The sequence below is a fragment of the Bombus affinis genome, chromosome 14, assembly GCF_024516045.1.
Source record: "Bombus affinis isolate iyBomAffi1 chromosome 14, iyBomAffi1.2, whole genome shotgun sequence".
NCBI classification, from domain to species: Eukaryota; Metazoa; Arthropoda; class Insecta; order Hymenoptera; family Apidae; genus Bombus; species Bombus affinis.
This window is the reverse complement of record NC_066357.1, coordinates 10,388,078-10,412,363: the sequence shown is the minus strand read 5'-3', so window position 1 is coordinate 10,412,363 and position 24,286 is coordinate 10,388,078. Positions and strand designations below refer to the sequence as shown.

The window sequence follows — 24,286 nt, the reverse complement described above, 5'->3', positions numbered from 1 at the left end:
AATTAATAATATTAGCGAATCGACAAAGCGACAAATTACGGATCACACTCTGGGGATTGAGATCAAGCGAATAAAATTCAGTATTGTAATAAGAACGGAGATAAAACTCATTGCGATTCTCTTAAAGTATTTTTATTTCAAATGTTCGTTTTTTACAGAGTCGTGGCATACAAATATTTAGGCCTAATGATCCACGTGGTCGTAATTTCGCTACGCTCGTCGAAGTATTACAAAGTACATATTTCGTGACCACGAGGCTAGGCTCTCAACATATGTATTTTTAATTGGTCTTTCCGGTCAACGGAGAACATTATTGAAAACTCTGAACACCGTATTAGATCAGTTTCTTAATTCTCAGTCGTTCTACGTTACGAAAATTCTCTACATTGTCGTGTTCGACTAAACCTTTAATTGCTAACGCAATCTTTTTGACGGTAATCGACGGTACGTGCCATTCGCGCTTATTCTTATACGGAAAATAGTACTCTCTTCCTATTAACACCTAAACATATTGGAAAAGAAAGGTATCGTACATTAAATCGAAATAGAAAGAACGATTCAAGTGGCAAATAATACTAGCACATGGATATGTACTGTGAGACTTCTCGTTAGCAATTAGAGGTTATTGACGCTTTAATCAGTCTCGTCATGGTATACATCGACTATATTCGTTAATTGGCTTAGATCAACGTATCTTCGTCTTGATTCGGGAAAACCATCAATAGGGAATGTTGAGAGGTTGTTCTTTGACTAGCTGTCAACAATGCAGTTTTCTCTCCTCCGCTTCCGTTGATAGAGCAATCTGGCGAGCTTCCCTCGAAAATGTGAGTCGTAGTGCTACTAGTCGAGGGCATGTCGTTCAAATCTGGCGATGCTAAAGGCGGTGCTTGAATTGGACGAGTGTTATTGTTGCTGCTTTCTAGTGACACCAATTGCATACTGTACGACTCACGATAACCGGACGTACTGGATGTATCTTCGTCCCATGAAGCATCCGATGTTTGAAGGTGAAGGTGATGGTGATGATGATGGTGATGGTATAGGTGATGGTGAAGGTTAGCGTGCATTTGTTGCTGATCGTTCAGCAAATTACTGCCCTTTTCGCAGTCCGATTGTCGGATAGACGAACTTCTTCTTGAACGAATCGACGACGAATCGGAGGGGATGCTGAAGCTCGATGGTTCCATCACTGGAATCGGTGGTGTTATTATCGATGACTGGGTCGTTGGTTGCGATACGTTATTACTTTGTTCTGATTTCGCTTGCACTGTCTGAAAATTAAATTCCAAGTCATTGTGTAAGTATCGTGCCTAAAATATTTAAATTAACTCGACTGTATCATCAACGGTACGAATAAAATTATGTAAAAGCAAATAAGATGTGCTTAAAATCGTTAAACCGTTCGAATCGTTACGATTATCGAATTAAACATAATATATTTTAACACTGTCCGTAATATCTGATATTTCTACAGTTGTATACATATTATTACTTCTACGTGACTTCTTCGACTCTTTCGCAATCGAAAAGTCTTCTTGCTTTGACCCATAGAGCGTTGTAATCGAGGTTTGTCTGGGCGGGATTCGCCTGAACTGTCCTCGTTTGGACTGGTTGGGCTGAGTTGGCTCGTCACGGTTTCCCCTATTAAAATAACACGCGATTAATTATCTTTGCGCATCATATTCTACTCTCTATTCTACAATCTATCCATGCTGCTCTTCCATAACTACAAATTGTAACCCGAAGCGTTTTTCAAATAACAATTACGTTTCATGAAATGTAATTGTCTCAACATCGCACTATCTCTACTATGAATAAATATTTATTAAGCAATTATTCCTTTTTTTATCTAATTTACAGATCGAAATACGAATAATATCGAGTCCTAATCGCATTTCGGGTATTTGTCTTTCATACGTATAATGTATTCATATAATATAAGAATAGAGTTTTAGCATCGCATTACATATGTACACTGTACACTATACATTCTGTTTAAAAGGTGCTTTAGAAGGAATAAAATATTCGGTGAATTTATCGAAAGTCATGCTCATAACCATATCCGATAAAGAAAGTAATATTCTTTTCTTTTCTGTAGTACTTTTACAATTAGAAGCTTAGTCATGTAACTTATTTGTATATGCATATTCATGTTGTAGTACGTTTTGTTCGCTATAATTTGAAACAAGAAAGCTTGGAAGGACTGTAGAAGAGCGAGCATCTGGCAATTGTATGTATGTGCAAAGAAAGGAATCAAACAAGAAAAGAGAGGGACGATATAGAGATATAGAGAGTGTACAAAATCGTATGTATAGAGTGTACTTTTCACAATAGTTACTTTAATTATTTTATCTTGTTACTAAAAGTGTATCTATTATCATTAAATATGATAAATATGATTAATACAGGTATGGTAGAAGGGTACGTGTTTTTGTATTACTTGTATTAGCTGATAAAAGTATCGTGCAAATGATAATGAAGTGAAGTATGATATACGGTAAGATATAATAGAAAATAATTAAACATGCTAATGATTTATACCATTGGAAGATTTCGTTGTATTTACAAAGATAAATGAAACGAATGAAATGGATTAACTCGAATCTTTTCTAATGGTAACCCCTTCATCATACTACATTCTACGTTTCAGTTAGATCAATATGCATATTCGATAAAATATAAAAAATTGCAACAAAAAGTTGTTAAACTTCAATTTGAGCTGTTATCTCTATACTTCTACGTTGCAAATATATGTATACATACGTATATGTATGTATGTACAAATTGATCTGTAGAAATTCTATTGGAAATCTCAATGTCTGAATTTCTTATAGCGTTTGTTAAACATTGTAATGCAGCTTTATTGTAAACATCCATTATCTGATAATTTAGATACTGTAATATTCAGATTCATAAATGTTTCTATCTGTATAACACATATTAATTTCTATAATTATTATTCACATTTACGTGTAAATCGCTAGTGCTATTTTCACGAATTCGGTAATATCGTGATCTGTCGTAACTATAACTTATTTATTTATAATACAGGCTCGAAATTTACCTGATGAGTGCCTAAACTCTACGGAGGAGAGAAAGCGCAGTTTTGGCGCCTTTTGATGAGTTAATATAGGATGAGGCTTTACATGGTTACGTTCATCGCTAGTAGAAGATGGTTGGGATTTATCTGAAACATGCCACATTTAACGTCGAGAATGAAGGGAAAGACGACAAATGAGACATACCAGGTGACAGTTTTATTGTTACGTTGATATATTGTTTACGATCATTTCAATTCTACTAAAGCATCGATATTCGATATTGCGTGTTATACAACGTACGAAAAGTATAATCTACTTTCACGGCGCAATTATTTCAATTTAATGGAAAGTTACGAGTTTTGAAAAATAGGATATCTGTATAACAGAATTAATCAGCGGGAAATCTGAAACGAAACGGTTAAATATGAAACAGTATAATGTACTATGTATTAGTAGTCGTGTTTTCACCCTGACTCTTGACGAGGTTGCTTCGATTATGGAAGACCTGTGAGAAATTGTGTTTAAACGTTTATGTAAGCAAGACTCTTACTAGGCAAAAAAAAAAAGAAAAAAAAAGAAAATGGAAAATACAGTATCGATGGAGAAACATGAAGGTTGTATAAAGTGTTTAAGCGTACGTACACGCCCACGCAAACGCGAATTATAAGCATTCTTTCATCTGATAAACAAATTGACTGTGTCAGCTTGTAGTGAAAGAATTAGATTCGAATTACAGATAGATCGTGTGATCAGGTAAGGAGAGGAAAGCAAACGAGAAAGTCGAAGCAACTACGTTATAATGAAATACAACTATGCAACAATGAATAGGATACCAACTGTTGGACATTACCATTGTCTAATTACTGCTATATGTATATGTATAAGTATACATATATATATATATACATACTTATTTATTACGGCTGTGTGTACAGAAACATGAAAGGGAAAATAGCAGTAATAATAGAATAATCTAGTGGAACATACCGTGAAAATGAGATTTTTATATCTTTCATAATAAATACTCTTCCCCCGATTAAGGTTTCATGAAATCAAGCTCGTCAAATTGTTTGCTGATTCGGTATGAATAGTAGCGGGCAATGATCGAATCTTATACCTATAAGGCTCGGACATCACCCTCAACTTTTCTGTCGATCGATCTTTATATGTTATAGAACATGTCGTCGCATAAAGTACGTGAAAAACAAGATGTACGAAATATATGGGGTACACGTTAAACGAAATATATACTATACATGTATGTGTATATACTCATTAATGGATTAAAGTAGTGCCATTTTACTATTACTTGTTCGTTATATGCTATAAGGATGAATTCACACGGTAAACAAGTTCAAACTTTGCTTTCAAAGGGAAGACGAGAAATTCGGTAACGCTTTGTCCGCTAGCGTATACAGAAATGTACATCGAGGAATAAACTTTTTTAACGTGCATACGTACACAAATCGAATTACAATCGTACACATAATTTGATCGAATCTCTGTTCACGGAAATAATACAAAGATAGTTAGCAACAGATATGATCAAAAAGAATATAGAAGAGGAGAAAAAGTGAGCAAGATTAGATGAAATTACGAGAGATATGGAGAAGCGTGATAGGGGAAACACACCAGCAGGACGTTTATCATAGACTGTAGCAGAATTTACTATTAGAATCCGCTTACCTCCGTCCCCTAGCTAGCAATGGAAGCAACGCAATGATCAATATAAGACCAAACAGGGAGGCCCAAACGATGGAAAATGGAAAATTAAAAGTGTGAGCGATGGAAATCGAGTTAAGTGGTTACGCGTAATAAGATTTAGACTTTGGAACAAAAGAATTTGCATTAGAAAAAGGGGAAAAATATTTAGACGCTTCGTCGCAAGCCTCGCTATCAGGGAACGAAATGAAACGATGCATTCGTTATTTACGAAGCAAAAAGAACAAGGTGTCACAAGAGCTTTGCAAATTTCCTCGCAGTGCCCTATAGACAATGGCTCGATCCAACTGTGGTAAACGTCTCTTAATCGCTTAGAAAAACAGCGAAACATTTATGAGAGGCTTGCAGTCGCACCGTTAATATTTAAAATTCGGGACTGATATTAAAAATTTCGGAAGAAACGAAATACCTGTTGGTAGTTGTTCCCCTTGCTGCTCGGCGATGCCTTCGCAAGCTTCACGGAGTGTGGAGGAACCTCCGCTTGTACTTGATCCTAAAATATCAATAAAATGGAAATATCAACGTTAATTCCATCACCACTGAAAATTTGTTAAAACTCTTTGTGAAGTTCTATCGAACGAATTTGCAACGTGATAAATGATAAAAACGTACCACGTGCAGTTTGTATACCATTTGGTGGCGCCGATACTTGACTCGGTTGTGTTGTTTTAATGGTACCACTTGAATTTGACTGATGATTCATGTGACCCCTGGTTCCAAGATCCCCGGTTAAAAGATCGATTAACGATAGTCTCTGTGTGCGAGATTGCCCTTCGGTCGCAGTATGCATGTCCGGGACACTCTTCTTCGGTTCTGGTTGTATTTCGTCTATAAACCAGTCTTATGTTGGCAACAAATCAAAGTGATCCGACCGTATCGCGTAATTTGTCCTACCAACCAAATTTCCGATCTTCTATTTCTTCTTTCAAGTTCTTCAATTCATGTATAAGATCGGCCAGTAGAGTACCACGCGACTTTGGTACCGTTTTAGTATCGCCGCTAATCTTTGCTCGTATGATGGTCTGCATATTTCTTTCGTGCTCCGAAATGGGTGCTTGACCGATCTTATGAACGATAAACGGTAGCATTTGAATGTACAAAGCGGTTCGATGAGTTACTACGAATTCTATAAAGTTCCAGAGATAAGTGGAAGCCTCGTTTCGTTTGTTCAACAAACGCATTGTGCGTAAAATTTTTGGCCATTCGGTTTTTAGTTCCGTTTCAAAGCATATCGTCATTATTTTTAAGGCTACAAGAAAGCGAAGAATATAGATAAAATAACTATCGTGGATGTTTGGTATAAAAGTTATTAAAAAATTATTCGATCGCTTACCTAGAAAGGCAATTTGATACAACGTTAACGACGTTTTAGTTAAAGTCTTTGAATCTCTCGCTACAAACGTTAAACTACCCGTTCTCATGTCTGTCGTTGTCTTTATATTTTGTGAAGTTATTGGCACAGTCTTCGTGGTAGGTGGCCATAAAGTATTTAATACCGCGGTTAAAGCAAAATTTATATCCGACTGTCTCAACTTTGGTACATCTGAAACATAATAATATCTTTTCCTGTCTCTGGCATTTTCGACAATTTTACCGAAATATTACCTTTTCTTCCAGTTCCCACGCGTAGAAACAACGGTATTAATAAATTAAGAAGCACGTTTTCGATTCGAGTCTGAGTCGCAAACATAGCGTGTAGATATCCTTCTCCAAGAGATATAACGTAGAGTGCTATCAGTCGAAGCACCGTCGAGCAAAAATGTTGCGGAGGTATTTTACTCATAAAAGCGGCTGAGGAAGCTGATATATACTCCGACGGGGTATCACCGATGATTAACGACTATAGATAAATGAAAGCTTCTAATTAATAAAATTTTAAACGCCTTATTATTGCTGCGCTACTATTATTAATTCTTCAGTACCTAAGTTCGCAAGGCATAAATCACTTAATTATGTAATAATCACTTAAATATGTAAATGAACTACACTTCAATGACGATGTTATCTATCATTACCCACTTTGATTTGTGACAAATATTCGACTTAGAATTTATTTTTAATATATTTATAAAGATAAAAATAATTACGATACCTGACAAGTGGTTAGTAATGCCTTTAAATACGCGAAATGGGCGATGTAAGGACATTTGGCCAATGTTTCGTAAACTCCTTTCAAAATATTGCTCGCTGCAGCCCAATCGGTGCTTCCCCTGATGGAAGCTTTTTTATGTATTTTGCTAAACGTTTTGTCTAGCCTTCTTAAAATATTTGTCAGTGCAGGCCTCATATCGTCGCTGGACCAATCGGTCGAAGGTAAAATATCGTTCATGTATCTTCTTAAGCCGAGACAACCCATCGTAGTCGCATCGTATGGAGATATTTTTAACAGGCTATGCGCGATGTCCGCCAATCGCTATTAACGAACCATTACATTACAATTTCATTTTGTCATATGGTTCTTACGTTAATAACAAACATGAAAAATTCTACAGAAATGGAATAAATAAGTTACCAAATAGCTGAAAGACTAATTAATGAAGATTTTAGTTACAAAGCTGGATTTTTATTCTATCAGAAAATAACGTACGCATAGAACATTGGTAAAACGTAGAAACGCGAACGAAATACTTACTATATGGCATTTGGAGTCCAGCAATTCGATCGTCTTGCCATCCTGAGATTTCTTATTCAATTCTACCAAACGAGCCGAGCAACGAGCCACAAAGTCTCCTACCATGTTCAATAGCATATCGCGTGGTCCTCGAAACTCATTTTTATGACAATTTTCGGCATCGTCGTTGTCTCGATCGTAGAAGATTCGCACTCTAGAATGTTCTATGTACTTGATAGACTGACTTTCATCCTCGAAGTCAAAACCAGGCGAATACGGACCCTTGCCATAATTTCTTTGACTAGAACCCTTGTGTTCAGGGCTCGACTTTTGCGGTCCGTTGTAATATCTGAAAACAATTCGATGCATCGATATATGTATACTTAAAAACTAAAACTTTTGATCGAAAATCGAAGTTTACTTTGTCAGTGCTTCGGAATTATTCACCAAGGTCTTCACAGCTATGGCCAATTGATGTATTATTTCTTTCTCGGTTTTTCCTTCTTTGTTGTAAGTCGGAGATTGTATCTGTTGAACGTAACAAGGCAGTATCGCTTCCAATATGGTCTGTTAAATTAGAGAAGGTTAATCGTGGATATTTACGGAACATATATTTTTTAAATACAGCTAGTTAAATTTGCCTCACCAGCATTTGCTGACCCCTCACGGAATCAGGAGCGTAAGCTATTACCATCACGCAAAGAGATATGCAATCTAATACGGTAACCATTTCGTTCTCATCGTGATAACAAAAATCGATAGCTTTTAAAGGTTTTTCTTCTTTAACCAATTCATCTATGTGCAAAGGATCCGGTGATGGAGTTTCCAGACTCAATAATAAATTAAATAGACACGCCGAGGGAACCTTTAAACAATTTTTAAAAATTAGACGAATATAATGGCCGTATTATACGATATTGTACGATATACCTTGTGCGCTTCTCCATGAATGCTGGTCTCATCCGTGTCCAATATGGTGGAAACGCTCCCAAACATTTGAAGAATGAACGGCTTTCGATTCATGAGATAAAACTGTTTAACAGCGTACTCTACGGTAGTTGTTACCAATTTATTCGTCTGATGAGTCGAATACAATTGCAACAACGTTGGCATAATTAGCAAATAGCCATTCGTTGAAAAGATATTCTTGAAATTATGCGCGGCGTTAATGTACGTAGCTATGACGTAACGCAAAATGCAGGAATCTTCGCTGTGCAGAATCAATGCACCGTTTAAAACGTTTAGAAACAGATGAATATCCCCTGAATAAGCAAAATTTCCTGCCATCGCTTCGAACATCCTGGCAATCAGCTTGACCCACATAAATTTGTGCATCACGTCTAGACCCAGAAGCTCCTGACGAAACAAATAATTATAATCCATACAATTCTGCCGTGATGTACGCATGTACATTGTATATACAGACTGTATCATCGAATGCAGTAGAATAGAACTTTACTTACTCTGCCAATCTCACCGCCTTTGTACAAGTCCAAATCCGCCTCCAGTGCTCTTCTTGGGAAAGAAGGTAGCTTCATTAGTTCTTCGTGAAGAAAGACCACTCTTTGGACCACCATGTCGACGTTTTTCAAGATGGCCCACGTTAACAAGACTTTGCCAATTTCGACGAACTTGTGAACAAGTTCTTGACGTTGCAAAGCGTTGAACGCGTCCTCTGGTTTCATGTGAACCAATTCGATTTCCGAAAATTGCGATCTACCTTTAAAGAAATAGTAATCTCGAACGTACGACGACGGATTGCGAATTTGATCTGGAACGTAAATCGTAATCGCGTGACGAAAATAATCGTAAATCACGAGGTAGAATTATAGAAAGATGTGATTAGTACAAACGTGTTTTGTAGTCAACAAGGAAATACTCTCGTTGTTTCGATTCCTCGATACTGAAAAAGTCCAAAGATTCTTGCAGTATCTGGCAAAATTGCGTGTCCTCCTGCACCGGAAACTGCGAGGGAATTCCTCCTGCGTCTGGATCTTGAGGACCGTGAACTACGATTCTTTTTGCGGATGGGACGTTTGCGGTTAACAAAATCGAAGCATCACATTGTTCCTTCCGTAATATTTGCTTCAAATCTTTGAACATTATTCCGTGAACGCTATGCACAACCTGTAAAGAACAAAAGTTCTTAGAGCTTCTCGATTCGAATTTTAATTTAAATTTACTTACCATCCATAGAATCGAAAGTGCCGTTCCAATCAATTTTTGTCCTTCTTCGTGCGGAGAACGTACATAAAACATAACATATCCAATGATGTAATTATACAAAGCAAAAGCAGCCTGTTGAGGGAGCTTCGGCACAAACCGAATAAGATGTCGCAAGATTTTAAACATCAATTCCTGCTTCTCTCTGGTTAGACGTTCCAAAACGTAACGCAAGAATAGTGCGCTATCTTCTACCAAACAATTCCAGATTACCTATAGTAAAATTAAAAATATAGTCCCATATTTTTTAATTAAAAATATTTGTCGACAATATACACAAATATTTGTCCGACTAATCGAATGGTGAATTATTGCTTACTTGATATGCAACTTCGTAAACAGCGCTTCCATCGTCTGAAACGGCGGCATCGTCAAGTAGATGAATTATTTGTACGATCGCAGAGCATAAGGAAGAAGGGAATAACGAAGGTGCAGATTGGCCATGATGAGACGTGTTTCTTTGTATAGTTTCGCCACCATCTTCGTCCCCAACATTTCCTACAGAGATATGGGATTTTTAAATGTAAGGACGGGAATTCAGTGCGATCGTTTATCGCGTTGACCGAGTCCCGGGGGTTAGAGAAAGTACTTGGTATTACCTTCGTCATGATCATCCCCAACAGGGCTGGGCTCGTATGCTGCTTGCACGGTAATCGGTATGGTAGTGATCAAAAAGTTTTCCCTTTCTTCGCGTTTCTTGTCGTCTTGTGCCTGCAAAGCCCTTTTTATGAGTTCAGTTTGTTGCTTCTTACGAGTTTTCGTTGCCGTCACCAGGGACCTCTAAGTAATAGTTGTAGTAAATTCTACTTAATCTACTGAAAATTCTAATTCTAAGGTGTTCTACAATTTCAACGCTTATTTCAGGCTTACATGATGTTCCTGGTTAATAGTCACTTCCTCCACCTTTGTTTTTACTTGTGGCATCCAAGGTGGATCCACGACGGGCAATGACTCGATACCGATTTTTGGCGAGGGTAACGTGAATTCTATGCCAGGTGGAGGAACCTTGAACGTGAGGTGAGCGTTTTCTTCCATACGTGGCCAAACTTGATACCGTAGCTTCCATAATACTTGAAACCTTAGTATCGCGTTTATTCGTACGCTCGTGCTACTATGCTGAAGACCATGGTGCATCAATTCGCTGGCTTGATTAGGAGCTCGCACAGCCCCGACTATGAAAAGCGATGCGGCGGAAGCTGCAACTTCTTGGTTCGATTCTAACAAAAGTTCCCACGCAACGGGTAGAACGTCCACGAATAATTCCTCGGTCATTACTACCGCGCCTTTCACCAAAGTAGCCAGCGGTGCATGAAATATGTCCTTCACTTGAGTTCTTAGATATTTCAGAATCGGTGAATTTTCTCTATCAGGATCTGCACGCTTTTTCGAAGATTCTTTCCCTTTCTCTGAATCTTGGTCAGCCAAATCCTTCGACGAATCTCGTTGAGCCAGTCTACCCGACTGAGATCCATCCATGTTCTTCTCAATCCTGTTTAACAAATAGAAACACTTGGATTTCATGCTTAATTGTATTTCTGTATAGAAAATAGTATAAGAATTACTTGTATTTTTTCCCTACGCTATCCTTTCTACGCACAGGCGACACTTGAGTACTCGCTTGTTCCGAAACCTTCCGGCTGCGTTTCTCCTTTTTACTCGCTTCCTTTTTATCGGTATCGAAGTCAAACATTCCTGTACCGTTGAGGATCCCAAATTCTTCTCCATAAATTTTCCTTATAGACTTCATTAATCTGCTACACGCCCGCATTTGCCGCCGGTGGCAATACGGATGACAAAAGTTCTGATGAGAGCAATAAAAGTTGAACGAATTGGTGAACTGTATCAAGACTTTCATCCACGGGAAATTTTTATTCGTCTCGTCCGTTTCGTTGCTGTCGCTGGGACTCTCCGGTAGTTGATCGTCGACGGGAATTCCCGGAGATTCTTCTCCGCTGACTTCACCTCCGAAACCAGGCTCGGAGGTGTCGCTTTTATCTGACAGTGAACTCACTTTTCTCTTCGACTGTATCGAATCTGCCCGTTTTACCGTATCTAACGAAGATACGATAATATTAATATTTTTATCGAACACACCCGGATTTATAGGGATTAGAACATATTTTCAGAGTATACTTACAAGCCTCACATTCCGTATCTTTGCCTTCTTTGGTACTACGTCTGAGTTTCAAACTTCGCTTTTTAAACGAACCAGTTGCATTTTCCGCCGTCCCACGACGAAGGAGAAACGGTCGACTTTGAGGTGGCTGCACTCGTTTGGCCTTGTCTTTCTCAGTACCTTGAAAATCCTCTCCTTGGATAGTAACAGTTGATTTACTACTACCTTCTGACTCATTATCAGGTTCGTAAAGCACGAAACTGATCTTGCGTTCCGCTTAAAATATAATTACGAGGAGTTAAATTAAAGGAAACGAAGCATAAATAAGACAGGATTTTGTAGTACTTACGAGCTACTTCACGATCACCTACGATCGATTGAAGACTTTGAGCCGACGTTTGGGAATGACCCATCGAAGAAAGTGCCATGCTCCATCGTCGATTTGCCTCCCTGCTGTACATTCTTTCCCAAGGTGGTGGTCGTTCTTTTGTTAAAAGTTTATTAAATTTTGGCAAAGTTTGGTAAGTTTCTCTTAGAAACGCCGTCACTTCCAGGAGTAGAATACAGGCTGTAAGGCGTAACGCCATTGGACATTGAGATCCATAGCCATTTATGCTAGCTGAAACAACGATGAACATCTCTCCTTACTTATCCAAGTTAGTTCTTTTGCAATTGTATCTTAAGATTATGTATAAAATTACCTTCGTCGAGGAAATCTTCCTCTTCGTCTTCGATAATTAAATCTCTTTGTTTATTTTCATCAGATACAATTGCGATCATTTGATCGGCGTTTTGCTTATCTTCCAGCAGTAATTCTTCTAATCTTGTTCCAATAGCCTGTTAAACACGCGTATTATCGAATGTATTCTTCTTCATAAAGATGCGTTTCTTCTGTGTGAATATCAATACTTATCAGGTACCTCTGCCCATTGATAAAATAATTTTCCAGCAGTACGTTGCAATATGTGAATTTTGGACAGCACTGTAGATGCATTTCGATTATTAATGGGAACCGACGGACGAAACAGAGGAGAGTTTACTTTCATCCAGGTTGGCCATTGCCCTTTGTTACATTGATGAACAAAATGGGCACATTCCAATAACAAAGAAGCTCGTGCGACCACTGGGGCATAAGGCTACAGAAAAATACATATATGGCGATTTCCTTAATGCTAATTACTTCGAATATATAAAAAATCAGCGATTTCTTCGACGATTAAAGTTTGAGATTGATTTAATATTGTAAAAAATAAAATATTTTTACAAGATCTAAGATTGCCGCCATAAGATAGTGATCAGGAACCGAACCCGGTTGGCATGTCTCCAATAAGAATGAGAATCTTAGCATTCCATCGTAGACGGCATTACGGGGTACCAGCCTTCTCTCTTTCAACACTACGAATTCAGATTCCCTGGAAGCTTCGCCAAATTCCATAGAATTCCTTCTGCTGAAATCTATTTGCAGTACAATCGTATTTTAGGTAAATTTGAAAACAGGACAGAAAATTACGGAACAATCTGTCGATCACTTACAGCTTCCTGGTACCTCTTCTAGACTTTCCTTTTTCTTGCTCTTTCCGAAACCAATTTTATTCAACTGATCTTCCATTCGACGTTTTGCTTTTTGCAAAGTCAGGCCAACGCTATGTAAATAGAATGTTTGTAATTACAATGAAACTTTAAGATTTTATATTAAAAGCTTTAAGCATAGTATTTCCTGTGTTATATATCTCTAGTTCTGAAGTATTCTGTATACGTATGTACGTAGAAAGAAATTTTCTATAAGAATCTAATCGAGTTTGTAGTTCTTTATGGAAACGGACTCACCCACGTCCAGACCTAGATCCACTACGATGATGACCATAATGAAAACTGGATTGCCTAACGAAATTACCGTCCGTTGGAGATTCGCTACTTTCGTGACTATCGGTAGAATCAGTTCTACCATATTCCCTTCGAAACCAATTGACTGAAATTTTATATGCTCATAATAATTTTGTACATAGTCGGTTTTTATCGCTTTATTAATAGCAGAAATTAGAAACTTTAATAATTTCTACCTATGCCACCGATTTGAAAGCGAGTAGATTTTCGAATTTTCCCAGAACTTAACGATTCTATTCCTAAATTACGTTCGCTTTGTCGTGGAGTAAGTATGTGATGCTTTTTCCTCAAATTTCCCAGAGGACTTTGACTAATCTTTGCATTCTCTTCGCTTAGTTCCGTTTCAAGAAGACTCTGCATAAATGTAAACTACATTATCAAAATGAAGAATCAGTGATGACATAATAATATATTTAATTCGATGTACATACTGCGCAAGTTGAAGATGTACTCCGTTTTTTGAAAAGAAATTTCCTGGTACCTCTATCGTCCACGGTGTAACAAGTATCCCCGCCGATATCTGCGTGTTCCTCCAAATCAGATTGATGTATATGCCTGAAAGTGTTTACACATTTTCATTTCGTATTATTTTTTTAATCTCTTTCCACGTGCTTTAGAAAATATCTTGCAGCTTTCTTTACCTAATAACACGGGTAGTTTGAACATTGCTGTTACATCGCTTATTAGGTCGATCGGCAGAGTCTAAGATTCCACTTAGGGCGACACGGCGAAAAGCACCTCCGTGGGCTTCTTTAACGTATGACATAAATTGCCGAAGATCGCAGTACAAACTTACGTTTTCTTGCGACTTTAACTCCTTTATCGATTTTATGAATCGCGTAACTAAGGCTTTGAAAACATAATTGAAAATGTGGCTTTCTATGCCACGAGCACCGTGACTACTAAGCCCATAGGATCCTGCTGCAGTTCCGGTAGTTGTTGCAGCCACGGTACCGGTAGCAGCTGTCGCAGAGGAATTACCAGTACCACCACCAGCTCCGGTATTTCCCATAAAATTAGCGCCAAAATTCGTCGCGTATCCTCCCTGCGAGCCGATTTCTGGTGATTTGCTGCATCCTCGTTTCTGATCTACCAACCACAAAAGTATCCTAAGTCTCTTCTATCGAGTTAAATTCTTGCTAATATTGAAAATCAAGAGTAACAAAATAATCAATACAATGCGTATATAAAATATTGCAAAAATATTGCAACATCGAGGACACGACGAATCTTTTTTAATTGCGTTTGAAAATTAATTTCGAGCTTCACGCCAATTATAGTCGGCATTTTATAAGCATTTTTGCAACGGAATGAAATGTCGAAAGCGTGCACCGTGCCATTGTTCGTTCCTCTCGATTTACTCACTAAGTGGAGATAATAACGAACTTGGATCCACGCAGAATCCAACGAATGCATGAAAGAATTCCAAAATCTCCGATATCGGTTGTTCCCGCACCATTGTTCTCAGGAACCGAGAAAATTGCTTCGAACTGGCTCGATGCAATTTGCTGAGAATCGTTTGTCCCTGAGATCGACAGAAATCCGTCTGCGGTCCGCGTATTCTCTCCGAGCAGCCGTGTGGACAGCCTAAATGCTTCAGTACTCTGATCACGCAATTCATCAAAAGATTGTGAGATGAAAATTTGGACTCCTCCGAAAGATCTTGTCGGTATTCTTGCTCGTTCTCGGGAGAATCTTTCTTTTTTCCGCTTTCCGTTTTTTCGGCTGCCGTTGCGGATTCTGGCAAAGTATTCGATGAAGAAATGAAATAATATAAAAGATGGTAAAAAGGCTTATGTAAATATAATGTACGTATACTACGAGACATTTTGTATTCACCAGCTATGCTACCCGTAATTTCGTCACGAAGACACTGCTTCATCACTCCCATATCTATTAAAAGCTCCACTAAATTTAATATATTTTCACACACTCGTAAGGTGCAACAATTGCTATCCCTCAAGGCGACTGAATGTACGGCCTAGTAAAAAATTAAAAATGCGATTAGTAGTAATCCTTGCAAAATACGTTAGATCAAAACAAAACTATGCTGTGTAATAAAACAGTACCAACTTTTAAAACAACTTGCAGATCGATATCGCCTTCTTTGGTGATGTAACAACAGGAGCCAGGTGCTTCCGGTATTTCGTCGCTGGCATAAGTAATATTAGAATCTGTCTGCGACCGTGTAAGACTGGGTTTCCTTTCGAAATCTAAACGGCTACCGTGCATACTGATAGCATCTAATTGACTATCGATTGAACCCTATAAAGGACACCATAATAATATCTATGTAATTATAATTTGGTACAAACTACAGAAACAATGAAATAATAGTAATAAGAAGGCCTTATTTGCCATCGCTATAATTATACAAATTTAATGTAAGCTATAATGTTTCTTACCTGTCGTTTCATGTAATCTGGAGATGGAGTAGGCGTGTGTTCTGTGACAGTGATGATAGGGTTCGGTGCGGTGTACGATTGACTATAAAATCGACTTTGTTTCCTCTCGATACGAGTATCACCGACGTACCTACAAAATACGACTCATCAGAAACCGGACATAGTAGATATTTCTATCGACTCTCTCCATGCCATCGGACACTGTGAGTCCTAGCCAAGCACTACGGTCTGACCTCTAAGGTTCTTATCTACTTCAGTGCGTTTGCCATTCCACGTTGCATGCTCGATGTGTTCCTTAACCATATTTTACTGTGTACGTTTTCCCGATCTTGATATTGTGAAATTGAATACTTTTGTGACTTAAATATATGTGATAGAAGAATATGGAGTAATTTGCCAAGGGAAAGATCGTACCTTTGTGTAGAATGTGCAATGGGACTCGTGATACAGCCGGTGAGAAGAATAACTTCTGCGAAATAAAGATTTGAAGGTACGAAATACAAGTTTTCTGGTTAAAATTTAATTTGATAGAGAATCGTATTAATGATATATGTAGAAAATGTATATGTATATATCTTCTTGCCGGTTGTATCGCAAATTGAATCTCCAGCTATGTTATATGGTCCGAAACATATACACTTGCACAATTTCTAGTAACAAATAGAATAGATAGTTCAACAAATCTAAGCCACTGATGAACCTATTCTAGATTCAACAGTGAACGTCGTATGTAGAATATTCTGTAATCAGTGAACAAAATTTTGGCAAAATTCTACGCGTATAAAACAAAATAGGACTACAAACTCAAGAGTGAAAAGATTGTGAACGATCTTTAGTCATGCAATTAAAAAAGTTATAAAATAGATAAAGGCGATTTCGAACGAATTGTTGTACAAAGCGTTGATTATTTTACACATTAATGTAATTGGAATATATTCGATTGAAACGCGCTTAATTAAAATGTACGACCCGTACCTATTCATATTGTAAAGTTCCACGCTAAAAGTTATTTATTTACTGACATTAATGTTTAAACGTGGCTAGCAATCAAGTATCGTAGTAAATTGCAGCCAGCAAGTTGGCGTAAGATCCATACGATCGATCGGTGATTCTTAATATCGTAATTGTTGATCCTTATGAGGGATTAGTTTGAAAAATAAGCGCGAGAAACGGCGTGTTTACGGTATCCGTTGTTTCTGGCTAACGTGCCGAGGCGGCTAGGGCGTGGTGTGTGTTTAAAGGATAATTGTGCGCCCTACCGGAAGCAGGAAGCTCGTAAAAGAAGCGTGTAAACCGAGCTGCAGTACGGAACTTCCTCCGAGTGACGTTGATGACTTACCCTCCCGCGGTCAGCTCGTTAATCAAGCAGCTGAGTACGAGTTCAGGGGTGAAAAGGCGAACGAGAGAGAGAAGAGAGAGACACACAGAGAAACACATTACGCATAAGTTTTAACCAAGGACTTATCAAATTATGCAGAATGAACAAAACTGTGTTACGAATGAAAGTAGGCAAACTCTTTATACGGGTAAAAATCGAAGTTTCGTAGAGCCTTTTCTTTGAACTGAATTTTTTAATATCCTGCGTAATGATTTTTCGATTTGTACCATCGTGAAGAATCTGCGTATTCATTAGAATAACATAGTTTTGGGATTATCTATAAGAATTTAGGTATAGCTGAAAAATAGTTGTCAGTGTTGGGTAAAAAATGAACTTTTCTTTCTGCGATCTATGGCTTGCTAATAGCTGCTGAAGTACAAGTTAAAAAAGGATGCATTTAAAACTTTCTAAGGAAATGTTTTAATCGAAAATCTTATTAGAAATTAGAAAAAGAGATGCCTGATAATTAAATTTCAAAGTACGCTTGGAGGATGAAATATTATATAACAATAATATCTATATCGACGATAATAATAAATATAAAATTAATAAACTGCTAATTTATTCTAATTCTATTATGATTTATGATCGTGCTAGTAATAATTGCAAGAAATAATGAAAATGAGCGTAATACATTACTTCGCCTACAAGTATTAAAAACTATTGTAAATAAAAAATAAAACTGGCATCTATCTAAAATATCAATATCTATATCGATAAATTAATGCTTCTACTGTAGATCTACAAGTCCGATAAATATATGATAGGTAAGTAAAATGTGTCTAGACAGTGAACTTTTAGCAACTAGTTAAAAGATAGATGCCATTTTTGTGTAGAATTGATATTAGAGGTCAATATGTACACGATATGCTACCCAACACTGATTATAATCTACGTTCAAAGAGAACAATTATTTATCTAAAAAATGTTTGTTCCTTGTAGCATAAAATAGTTGTTGAATTTGATTGCTTAAATTACTGACAACATAACTAAAAATTCATACGTACGCACATACATATAAATTACTAGGTGGAAAGTTGAAATTAATTAAAAATGCTGAGTCGAAGATTCGTAAGAAATTTGAAACTGCGATATTATGCTATAAAATATATAATTGAATATCGATGTATGTGAGTACGAATGAACAAGAAGAAAAACTTATTGTCAAAGTGAAGAAGTTTTGTAAAACTGAATATTTCGATATATGTCTAGTTTTACTTGCAACTCGTACTGCGTACCTTAAACTTGGCATGCTTTTTCCTTTTACTAAATTCGTTGGATGTTTCATACGATCAATGTCCTTCGCTTCAAAGATTTTCGACGCTGCCGAAGTAGGTCTTGTTAAATTATCATCCCCCGTGTCGAGGCTTCTATGGCTGTCCTGGAAATAAGATCGATTGCTATTATTGTCTTAGATAATCCATGATTGAGAATTTTGTTTAATTTCTTACCTGATCGAATAGCATTTTCGAATCATCTTGACCAATTTTTTCAAGCGCTTTTTCAGATTTCGACAACAACTTTGTTTCGACAAATGCTTTGAGGTCAGCCATTTTCATTCTTTTCTTTGATTTCTCGCTGGCTCGTCTCGTATGACTCGTATCACCATCGTGACCTGTGATAGGTGAAACAGAAGCACAAGGTTCGAAGTTTCAGAAGAAAGCTAAGAAACATTTCCATGTACCAGTTAACAAGGTGACGTCTCGAACTTCTGGTACTTCCATAAAATCCTTCGATACATCTTTCTTTTTACTCTCCGGACTTTGATAAATCGACACTTCTATCTTAGGTATGGGTAAAGAATTACTACGGCGACGTGGCATCTGTTGTACTGATGTTTCTTCGTTCATCATACGTAATCTGTATAGACAATTCTTTTATATAATATAATTCTAAATATGCAAAGCGCTTCGATAAATAATTACCTATAGTATAAAAATTGTAGAGCCCAATATACACCTTCTTCCTGCCATTGAGGAACAAAAAGGCACCTAAGCACAGCTACATCGAGGAAAGTAGCGGCTCGAACGTCTCCATCGATAGCAGCGCAACTACTTGTTAACCCTACACCGCTTGAATCGGTAGGACCACGTTGCTCCACAGAACCTTTCATTTTCGACGTGTCTTGCGCTTCTTTTTCTGTTTTATGAGGCTGATCCTCTTTTTCTTTCTCCGTATCTCTAAAAGATGAATCCTCTATTACGTCATACCATAGCGAAACTTCAATGATAATGAACCTATTTATAAAAATTGTCTAACCCTGTGATCGTCGATCTCTCCTGGTATTGTCTGCAAGTATCCAATGCCGAAATTGCTGTAACCTGTTCTATCGTTAACTTTGAGAAACCAGTTGTCCTGCCCATAGCTACATGAAAGATACTGGCTTCTCCCTGAAATAATAATACACGAATCGTGTATTTCGTGTACATCGACATGGTAACTACTATAAGTTTTCAATACCAGAGGACTGATATTATTGTGTCCGAATAATTAGCATTTTACTGAAACAATAGAATTCGAAATATTTCTTACCCCGTCTAGTGCTTTTTCCGATTCGCTGAGGGACGGTAATCTGAAGATCACCTGATACGTTCGTTCTATTATTTTATCGATCAAAGTGAAATTAAGAGGAAGCTGCTTATTCTAGATACTCACTACGTGTTCATCCTCGGCACCAGAGCTCTCCTCGGGGATCGTTTCTGGAAAAACAGTGTCCTTTGGCGACGATACCCAAATGTTCTGAAAATAATACAAATCATAATTATCATAATTTTGATTCTAAGACAATGTTTTATATAATACTTACATCATCGTTCGACTGTTTCGTTGAAGCCTTGTCTGCACTTTGATCAGAAAACGCACTAACAGATTGACTCGGTGGACTTTCCACATCTAAGAAATATTTTCAATAATATATATTATTGAATTATTGTTGAATATATATTGTTACGTTATGTTGTTCACTCACTTCCTCCGACAAACACATCATCTGACATTTGATGTTGCTTGTAATATTTGAAAGAACGACTCCATAAAGCCTGTGGTTTAATTCGACAGTGGGTAGTGAAGCAAGGTGTATCTGGGTGACGACATTCGTACATAGCCGACCATATTTTCAAACCATTTTCCAAACGTAAATTTGCTTTAAAGTCAATATCTTTCAGATGATTACACAGCGGTGCAAAAAGATAGACGAACAGCTGTAAGAAGAAAAAATATGAGAGACTATTAAATTATTATTTTCTTTCGTTCAATGCAAATCACTTACGCTCATGGTAGGTATAGAAAATAAATAGTAAAAGGGATTTCCTGGGTCGGCATCTGTCTCTGCACATTCTTCGGCAGCGTCGAGAAGTATCCAATGCAGAATGTAAAGAAGAGTTGTTTCCATGGCTCCAAGGGTTTGAAAATCCTTCCTTTGTGGTTAATCAAAACGATTCTCGTAAAATGGAATGCAAAAGCTAGATAAAATTGTTGAAAAAGGAAGCATAAAGGTAGGCGACTCACCTATTGTGCAAGAGATTGGCCGTGGCATGGAGAATGTAGGGAAGAGCGGTTTGGATCAAACGCCATCGTGGCACAGTGCCCAGTATCAGACTCAAAGAGGGTGTTAAATCATTGTGAAGATTCTGAACTAACACCTTCTCCAGAGACTATCAACGATCATTTAAAAGTCGTTTAGAAAATTTGATGGTTTGGACATCGAGTAATTAAATTACAGAAGACGTGTAAGACGATATTTAAGAAGAGTCAAAATTTAATATCTTCAATGGAAAATATTATAGTGAAATACCAACCGTACAAGCTTCCTTGGTCTCCTACATACGCATTAAGAAACATACGATCATGATTAATAGCTTATTCCTTTGAACACATTGCAAAAAAGTTTGAAAAATCGTAAAACAATAAGAAGAATGAATAAGACGAAAAGAATACAACAAGCAAAGTAGATGATGCAAATTAAAAATTGTACGTCATTGCATCACATAAGTAACAAAATGATATGTGTGTCATTCAGAAAAGTCAGTGCTTACAGCTCCCCAAGAGAGGTATCTTTTCTACTATACAAATCCACTACTCGTCACTGAACGCGTGTTATTGAGAAAATATAAAAATTTCACGACAATCGATATTAAAATTTTCATATCAAAACGCCTTGACAAAAATAACGAAGCGTATCAGCTTACGATGTACCAATTAGTTTATTAATTTGAGACTACGTCCACTTGATTTTGATAGTAACCGCAGGCGTAAGGAAGGTAATATTACAATATATACAAAATATAGTTTGAAGTTGAGCTAAAAAATAATGTGCGCAACAATGTATAACAGAGATAATTGGACTAAATATTGAAAAAGCTATTTGGTATTGCGAATAAAGCAAACATTCGTATTTATTGTAAAGAGACATGCAATAAAGGAATAAATAGATAGTATAGTTTTTATAAATAGTAAATTTTCTCTAGTAATTGAACCAGAATAATTAGAGAGTACATAATTGCACAAATAGGTTGGCAAACATGGGAGCAGGCAGGTATCAGGCTTAGCGAACTTACATGATGGCCTGGCGCGTGTTGACAGAACTGCAGGTGACACGTGGAGGCGGCAGCGTGGAGGAGGTTACATTGTTAGTGCAGGTAGTCGGATAGGTATTGGAAAACAAAAGGCTGACAGGATATGGTTGATAAGGATTTTGCACAGCATGAAATCCTGCGATATTCTTCCATAACTTTAATTTCGTATTTATATATTTTTTCGTTGTAATGATTTATTTAATCTATAATATCAAAGCTTCGGATTCCATGAGTGCAAAAAAGCTTGTATAAAATCTTTTGGGCAACATAGCGCAAATTAGTTATTTAGATTACAGTTAATAATTATTTCTTCGTTTAAAATATTTTGCAGCAAGTTGGTACGAGTTTATTTATTTCGCGTGTAATTCTTGCTTTTGATTAGAAATATTTTAAATTGCAAAGAGATACATGATAAAGACAGTGAATACAAACGTTTTATCAATATAATGAATATTCATGTAAGAAATCCTCCTTTTATTACTAATCTCAAGTTAAAAATTTCTGTATAACGAGTCAGATATAAAAAGCGATTTCATTCGTTTGAATATATTATTATTCATATATTTGTTATCGGGATAAATTTGTAATGGTAATCTCATAGAACCTATTTTCTGGCTGTCTGAACTTTGATTAGTACGACTTTAGAAATATACTAACCTTTATATTAACTTTGTATTTGCAAAATTACATTGGAATAAAGAAAAAAGAATTCAAATTTATTAAAATTTCATCTTCTCTGTACACACAAGGCAAACCTCTAACAAAAAGCACAACAAATTTATCGAGGACAATCACGAAAGCAAAAATTCGGATAAAACAATGTTTCGTTTCCCCCTTTGATAATGGAGCAGAAGCATATCTACAAGTTGAAAGTTCTTTCATTCGAATCTGTGGACGAATATGTCAGAAACATCGTGTCTCGTGTCCTAAGACATTGTAATCATACGAATCATATAAAATTTCTTGGAATTTCTTGCTTTAAAATGAATTCACAAACAAAATTCTTAAACATCGTAATTCTTTTGTAATGTTCGTTTTATACACACATGCATACACACACACGTACACGCACAGACACACACACACATTCGCTGGCATATATATACCCGTTTATATCGTTTGCTTTCTTCAACAACTTATAGAAAGGACATGTATAAAAGCGAAGGTATGAATTTTTACCGTGCAAGATGCTTCGTGAAGTTTGCCAAGTTTCGCACGTATGAATGGCCTGTAATATGCAAATTATAGTATATTGTATTTATTAAATATACGATATAGTGTACTATACGTTGCAAATGAATGACAAAAATTAATAACTCTTGCACAAATAAGAATATACGATCTGCATAATACTTTACGTCTTTACATAATTTTTACGTGCTACGCAATAATTTAAAGGATGCATTGCTCGATAAAAGCTTCTGACTTATCAAAACGCATTTTAACTACGTATCTTTTCCAAGAAATATCGGACATCGTTGTTAGTGCTATTGAGATTCATTAATTTCTTTCGAACGAGAGAAAATTCATCATCGATAAATTAGATCGATTTACGTAGAAGAATATTGTACCTCAATTGTCGCCAAAGGAACATCTGAACTGGAATGGGCAAAGCCTGTTCCTGAACATTCCCATCGACGGACCGACGTTTATGCATGTTTTCAGTGAAAACGTCTAAAATCATTTGAACACTTACGTTACACAGAGAAGCAAAGGAAGGAAAAAGAAATCTATCGGGTATTCGATAGAGAGTAATCAATCCACCATAGGATCTGAACACCACGTGTCTCACCTGACAATAGCAAATATCCTTCCGTTCACTTCCTAGCGACATCAGCCGGTCTTTTTGTGTTACGATAAACACACTTAGGCTCACCCTGTCATCCCATAAATCAATTTCTCTCTGAATATCTCAACGATCTATTTTTCATCCATTTGGACGTGGAACGTTGCTACGTAGATACCTACTTACGTTTGCGGTCGAGAGCAATGGGGGAGGTGAAATCGAACGAGAACGATAACAATTTCGTGGAAGAAGTAGATCACGCACTATGCACGTTCTCTCGAAAATTCAAGGGGTGCATTCCCGATACGTCGCGATCATTTGACGTCGCCACGGATGTAAAGAAGAGCAGCACCGTGCAAGGACAGGATCACGTGCCATACGGCCTAGTGACACAGTTGCATCGTTCTCTCGTTAGCAGGTATGCACTCACCGAAAGGTGGATGCACCACCACGGCAGGATCGTGAGTAACTGAAAGACACGGTGGATGTAATGCTGTTGGGAAGGATGAGAATGCGCGCGCTACTCTTGGAAAATCCAATGCGCCG

At 37.1% G+C, this 24,286-nt stretch overlaps 1 protein-coding gene across 3 annotated transcripts; it reads right to left on the bottom strand.

Moving 5' to 3' along the window:
• Nucleotides 1-116: 116 nt before the first annotated feature.
• LOC126924006 (protein unc-80 homolog) lies at nucleotides 117-24,243 on the bottom strand. 3 transcript variants are annotated; one of them, XM_050737992.1, is made up of 52 exons: nucleotides 23,927-24,243; nucleotides 23,747-23,831; nucleotides 23,526-23,628; nucleotides 23,134-23,182; nucleotides 21,937-21,963; nucleotides 21,178-21,198; nucleotides 20,888-21,033; nucleotides 20,649-20,796; nucleotides 20,349-20,580; nucleotides 20,187-20,272; nucleotides 20,036-20,119; nucleotides 19,913-19,963; nucleotides 19,640-19,770; nucleotides 19,306-19,560; nucleotides 19,065-19,240; nucleotides 18,832-18,995; nucleotides 18,619-18,761; nucleotides 17,342-17,371; nucleotides 16,003-16,132; nucleotides 15,671-15,862; nucleotides 15,437-15,578; nucleotides 14,963-15,337; nucleotides 14,239-14,686; nucleotides 14,029-14,152; nucleotides 13,774-13,966; nucleotides 13,541-13,682; nucleotides 13,247-13,356; nucleotides 12,978-13,168; nucleotides 12,634-12,849; nucleotides 12,415-12,550; nucleotides 12,063-12,332; nucleotides 11,735-11,989; nucleotides 11,160-11,649; nucleotides 10,468-11,086; nucleotides 10,197-10,377; nucleotides 9,917-10,095; nucleotides 9,562-9,810; nucleotides 9,228-9,501; nucleotides 8,838-9,145; nucleotides 8,305-8,730; nucleotides 8,021-8,239; nucleotides 7,796-7,941; nucleotides 7,396-7,723; nucleotides 6,856-7,176; nucleotides 6,369-6,603; nucleotides 6,097-6,306; nucleotides 5,662-6,012; nucleotides 5,376-5,591; nucleotides 5,173-5,256; nucleotides 3,065-3,187; nucleotides 1,493-1,641; nucleotides 117-1,271 (listed from the first exon to the last, which is right to left on the bottom strand). In XM_050737992.1, exons 3-52 carry the CDS (start codon nucleotides 23,609-23,611, stop codon nucleotides 681-683), a joined length of 10,452 nt encoding a protein of 3,483 aa, XP_050593949.1. In that variant the 5' UTR covers nucleotides 23,612-23,628; nucleotides 23,747-23,831; nucleotides 23,927-24,243; the 3' UTR covers nucleotides 117-680. The 3 variants fall into 3 exon arrangements, with proteins under 3 accessions (XP_050593949.1, XP_050593950.1, XP_050593951.1); XM_050737993.1 differs by having other exon boundaries at nucleotides 14,984-15,337; XM_050737994.1 differs by lacking the exon at nucleotides 17,342-17,371.
• Nucleotides 24,244-24,286: the final 43 nt, after the last annotated feature.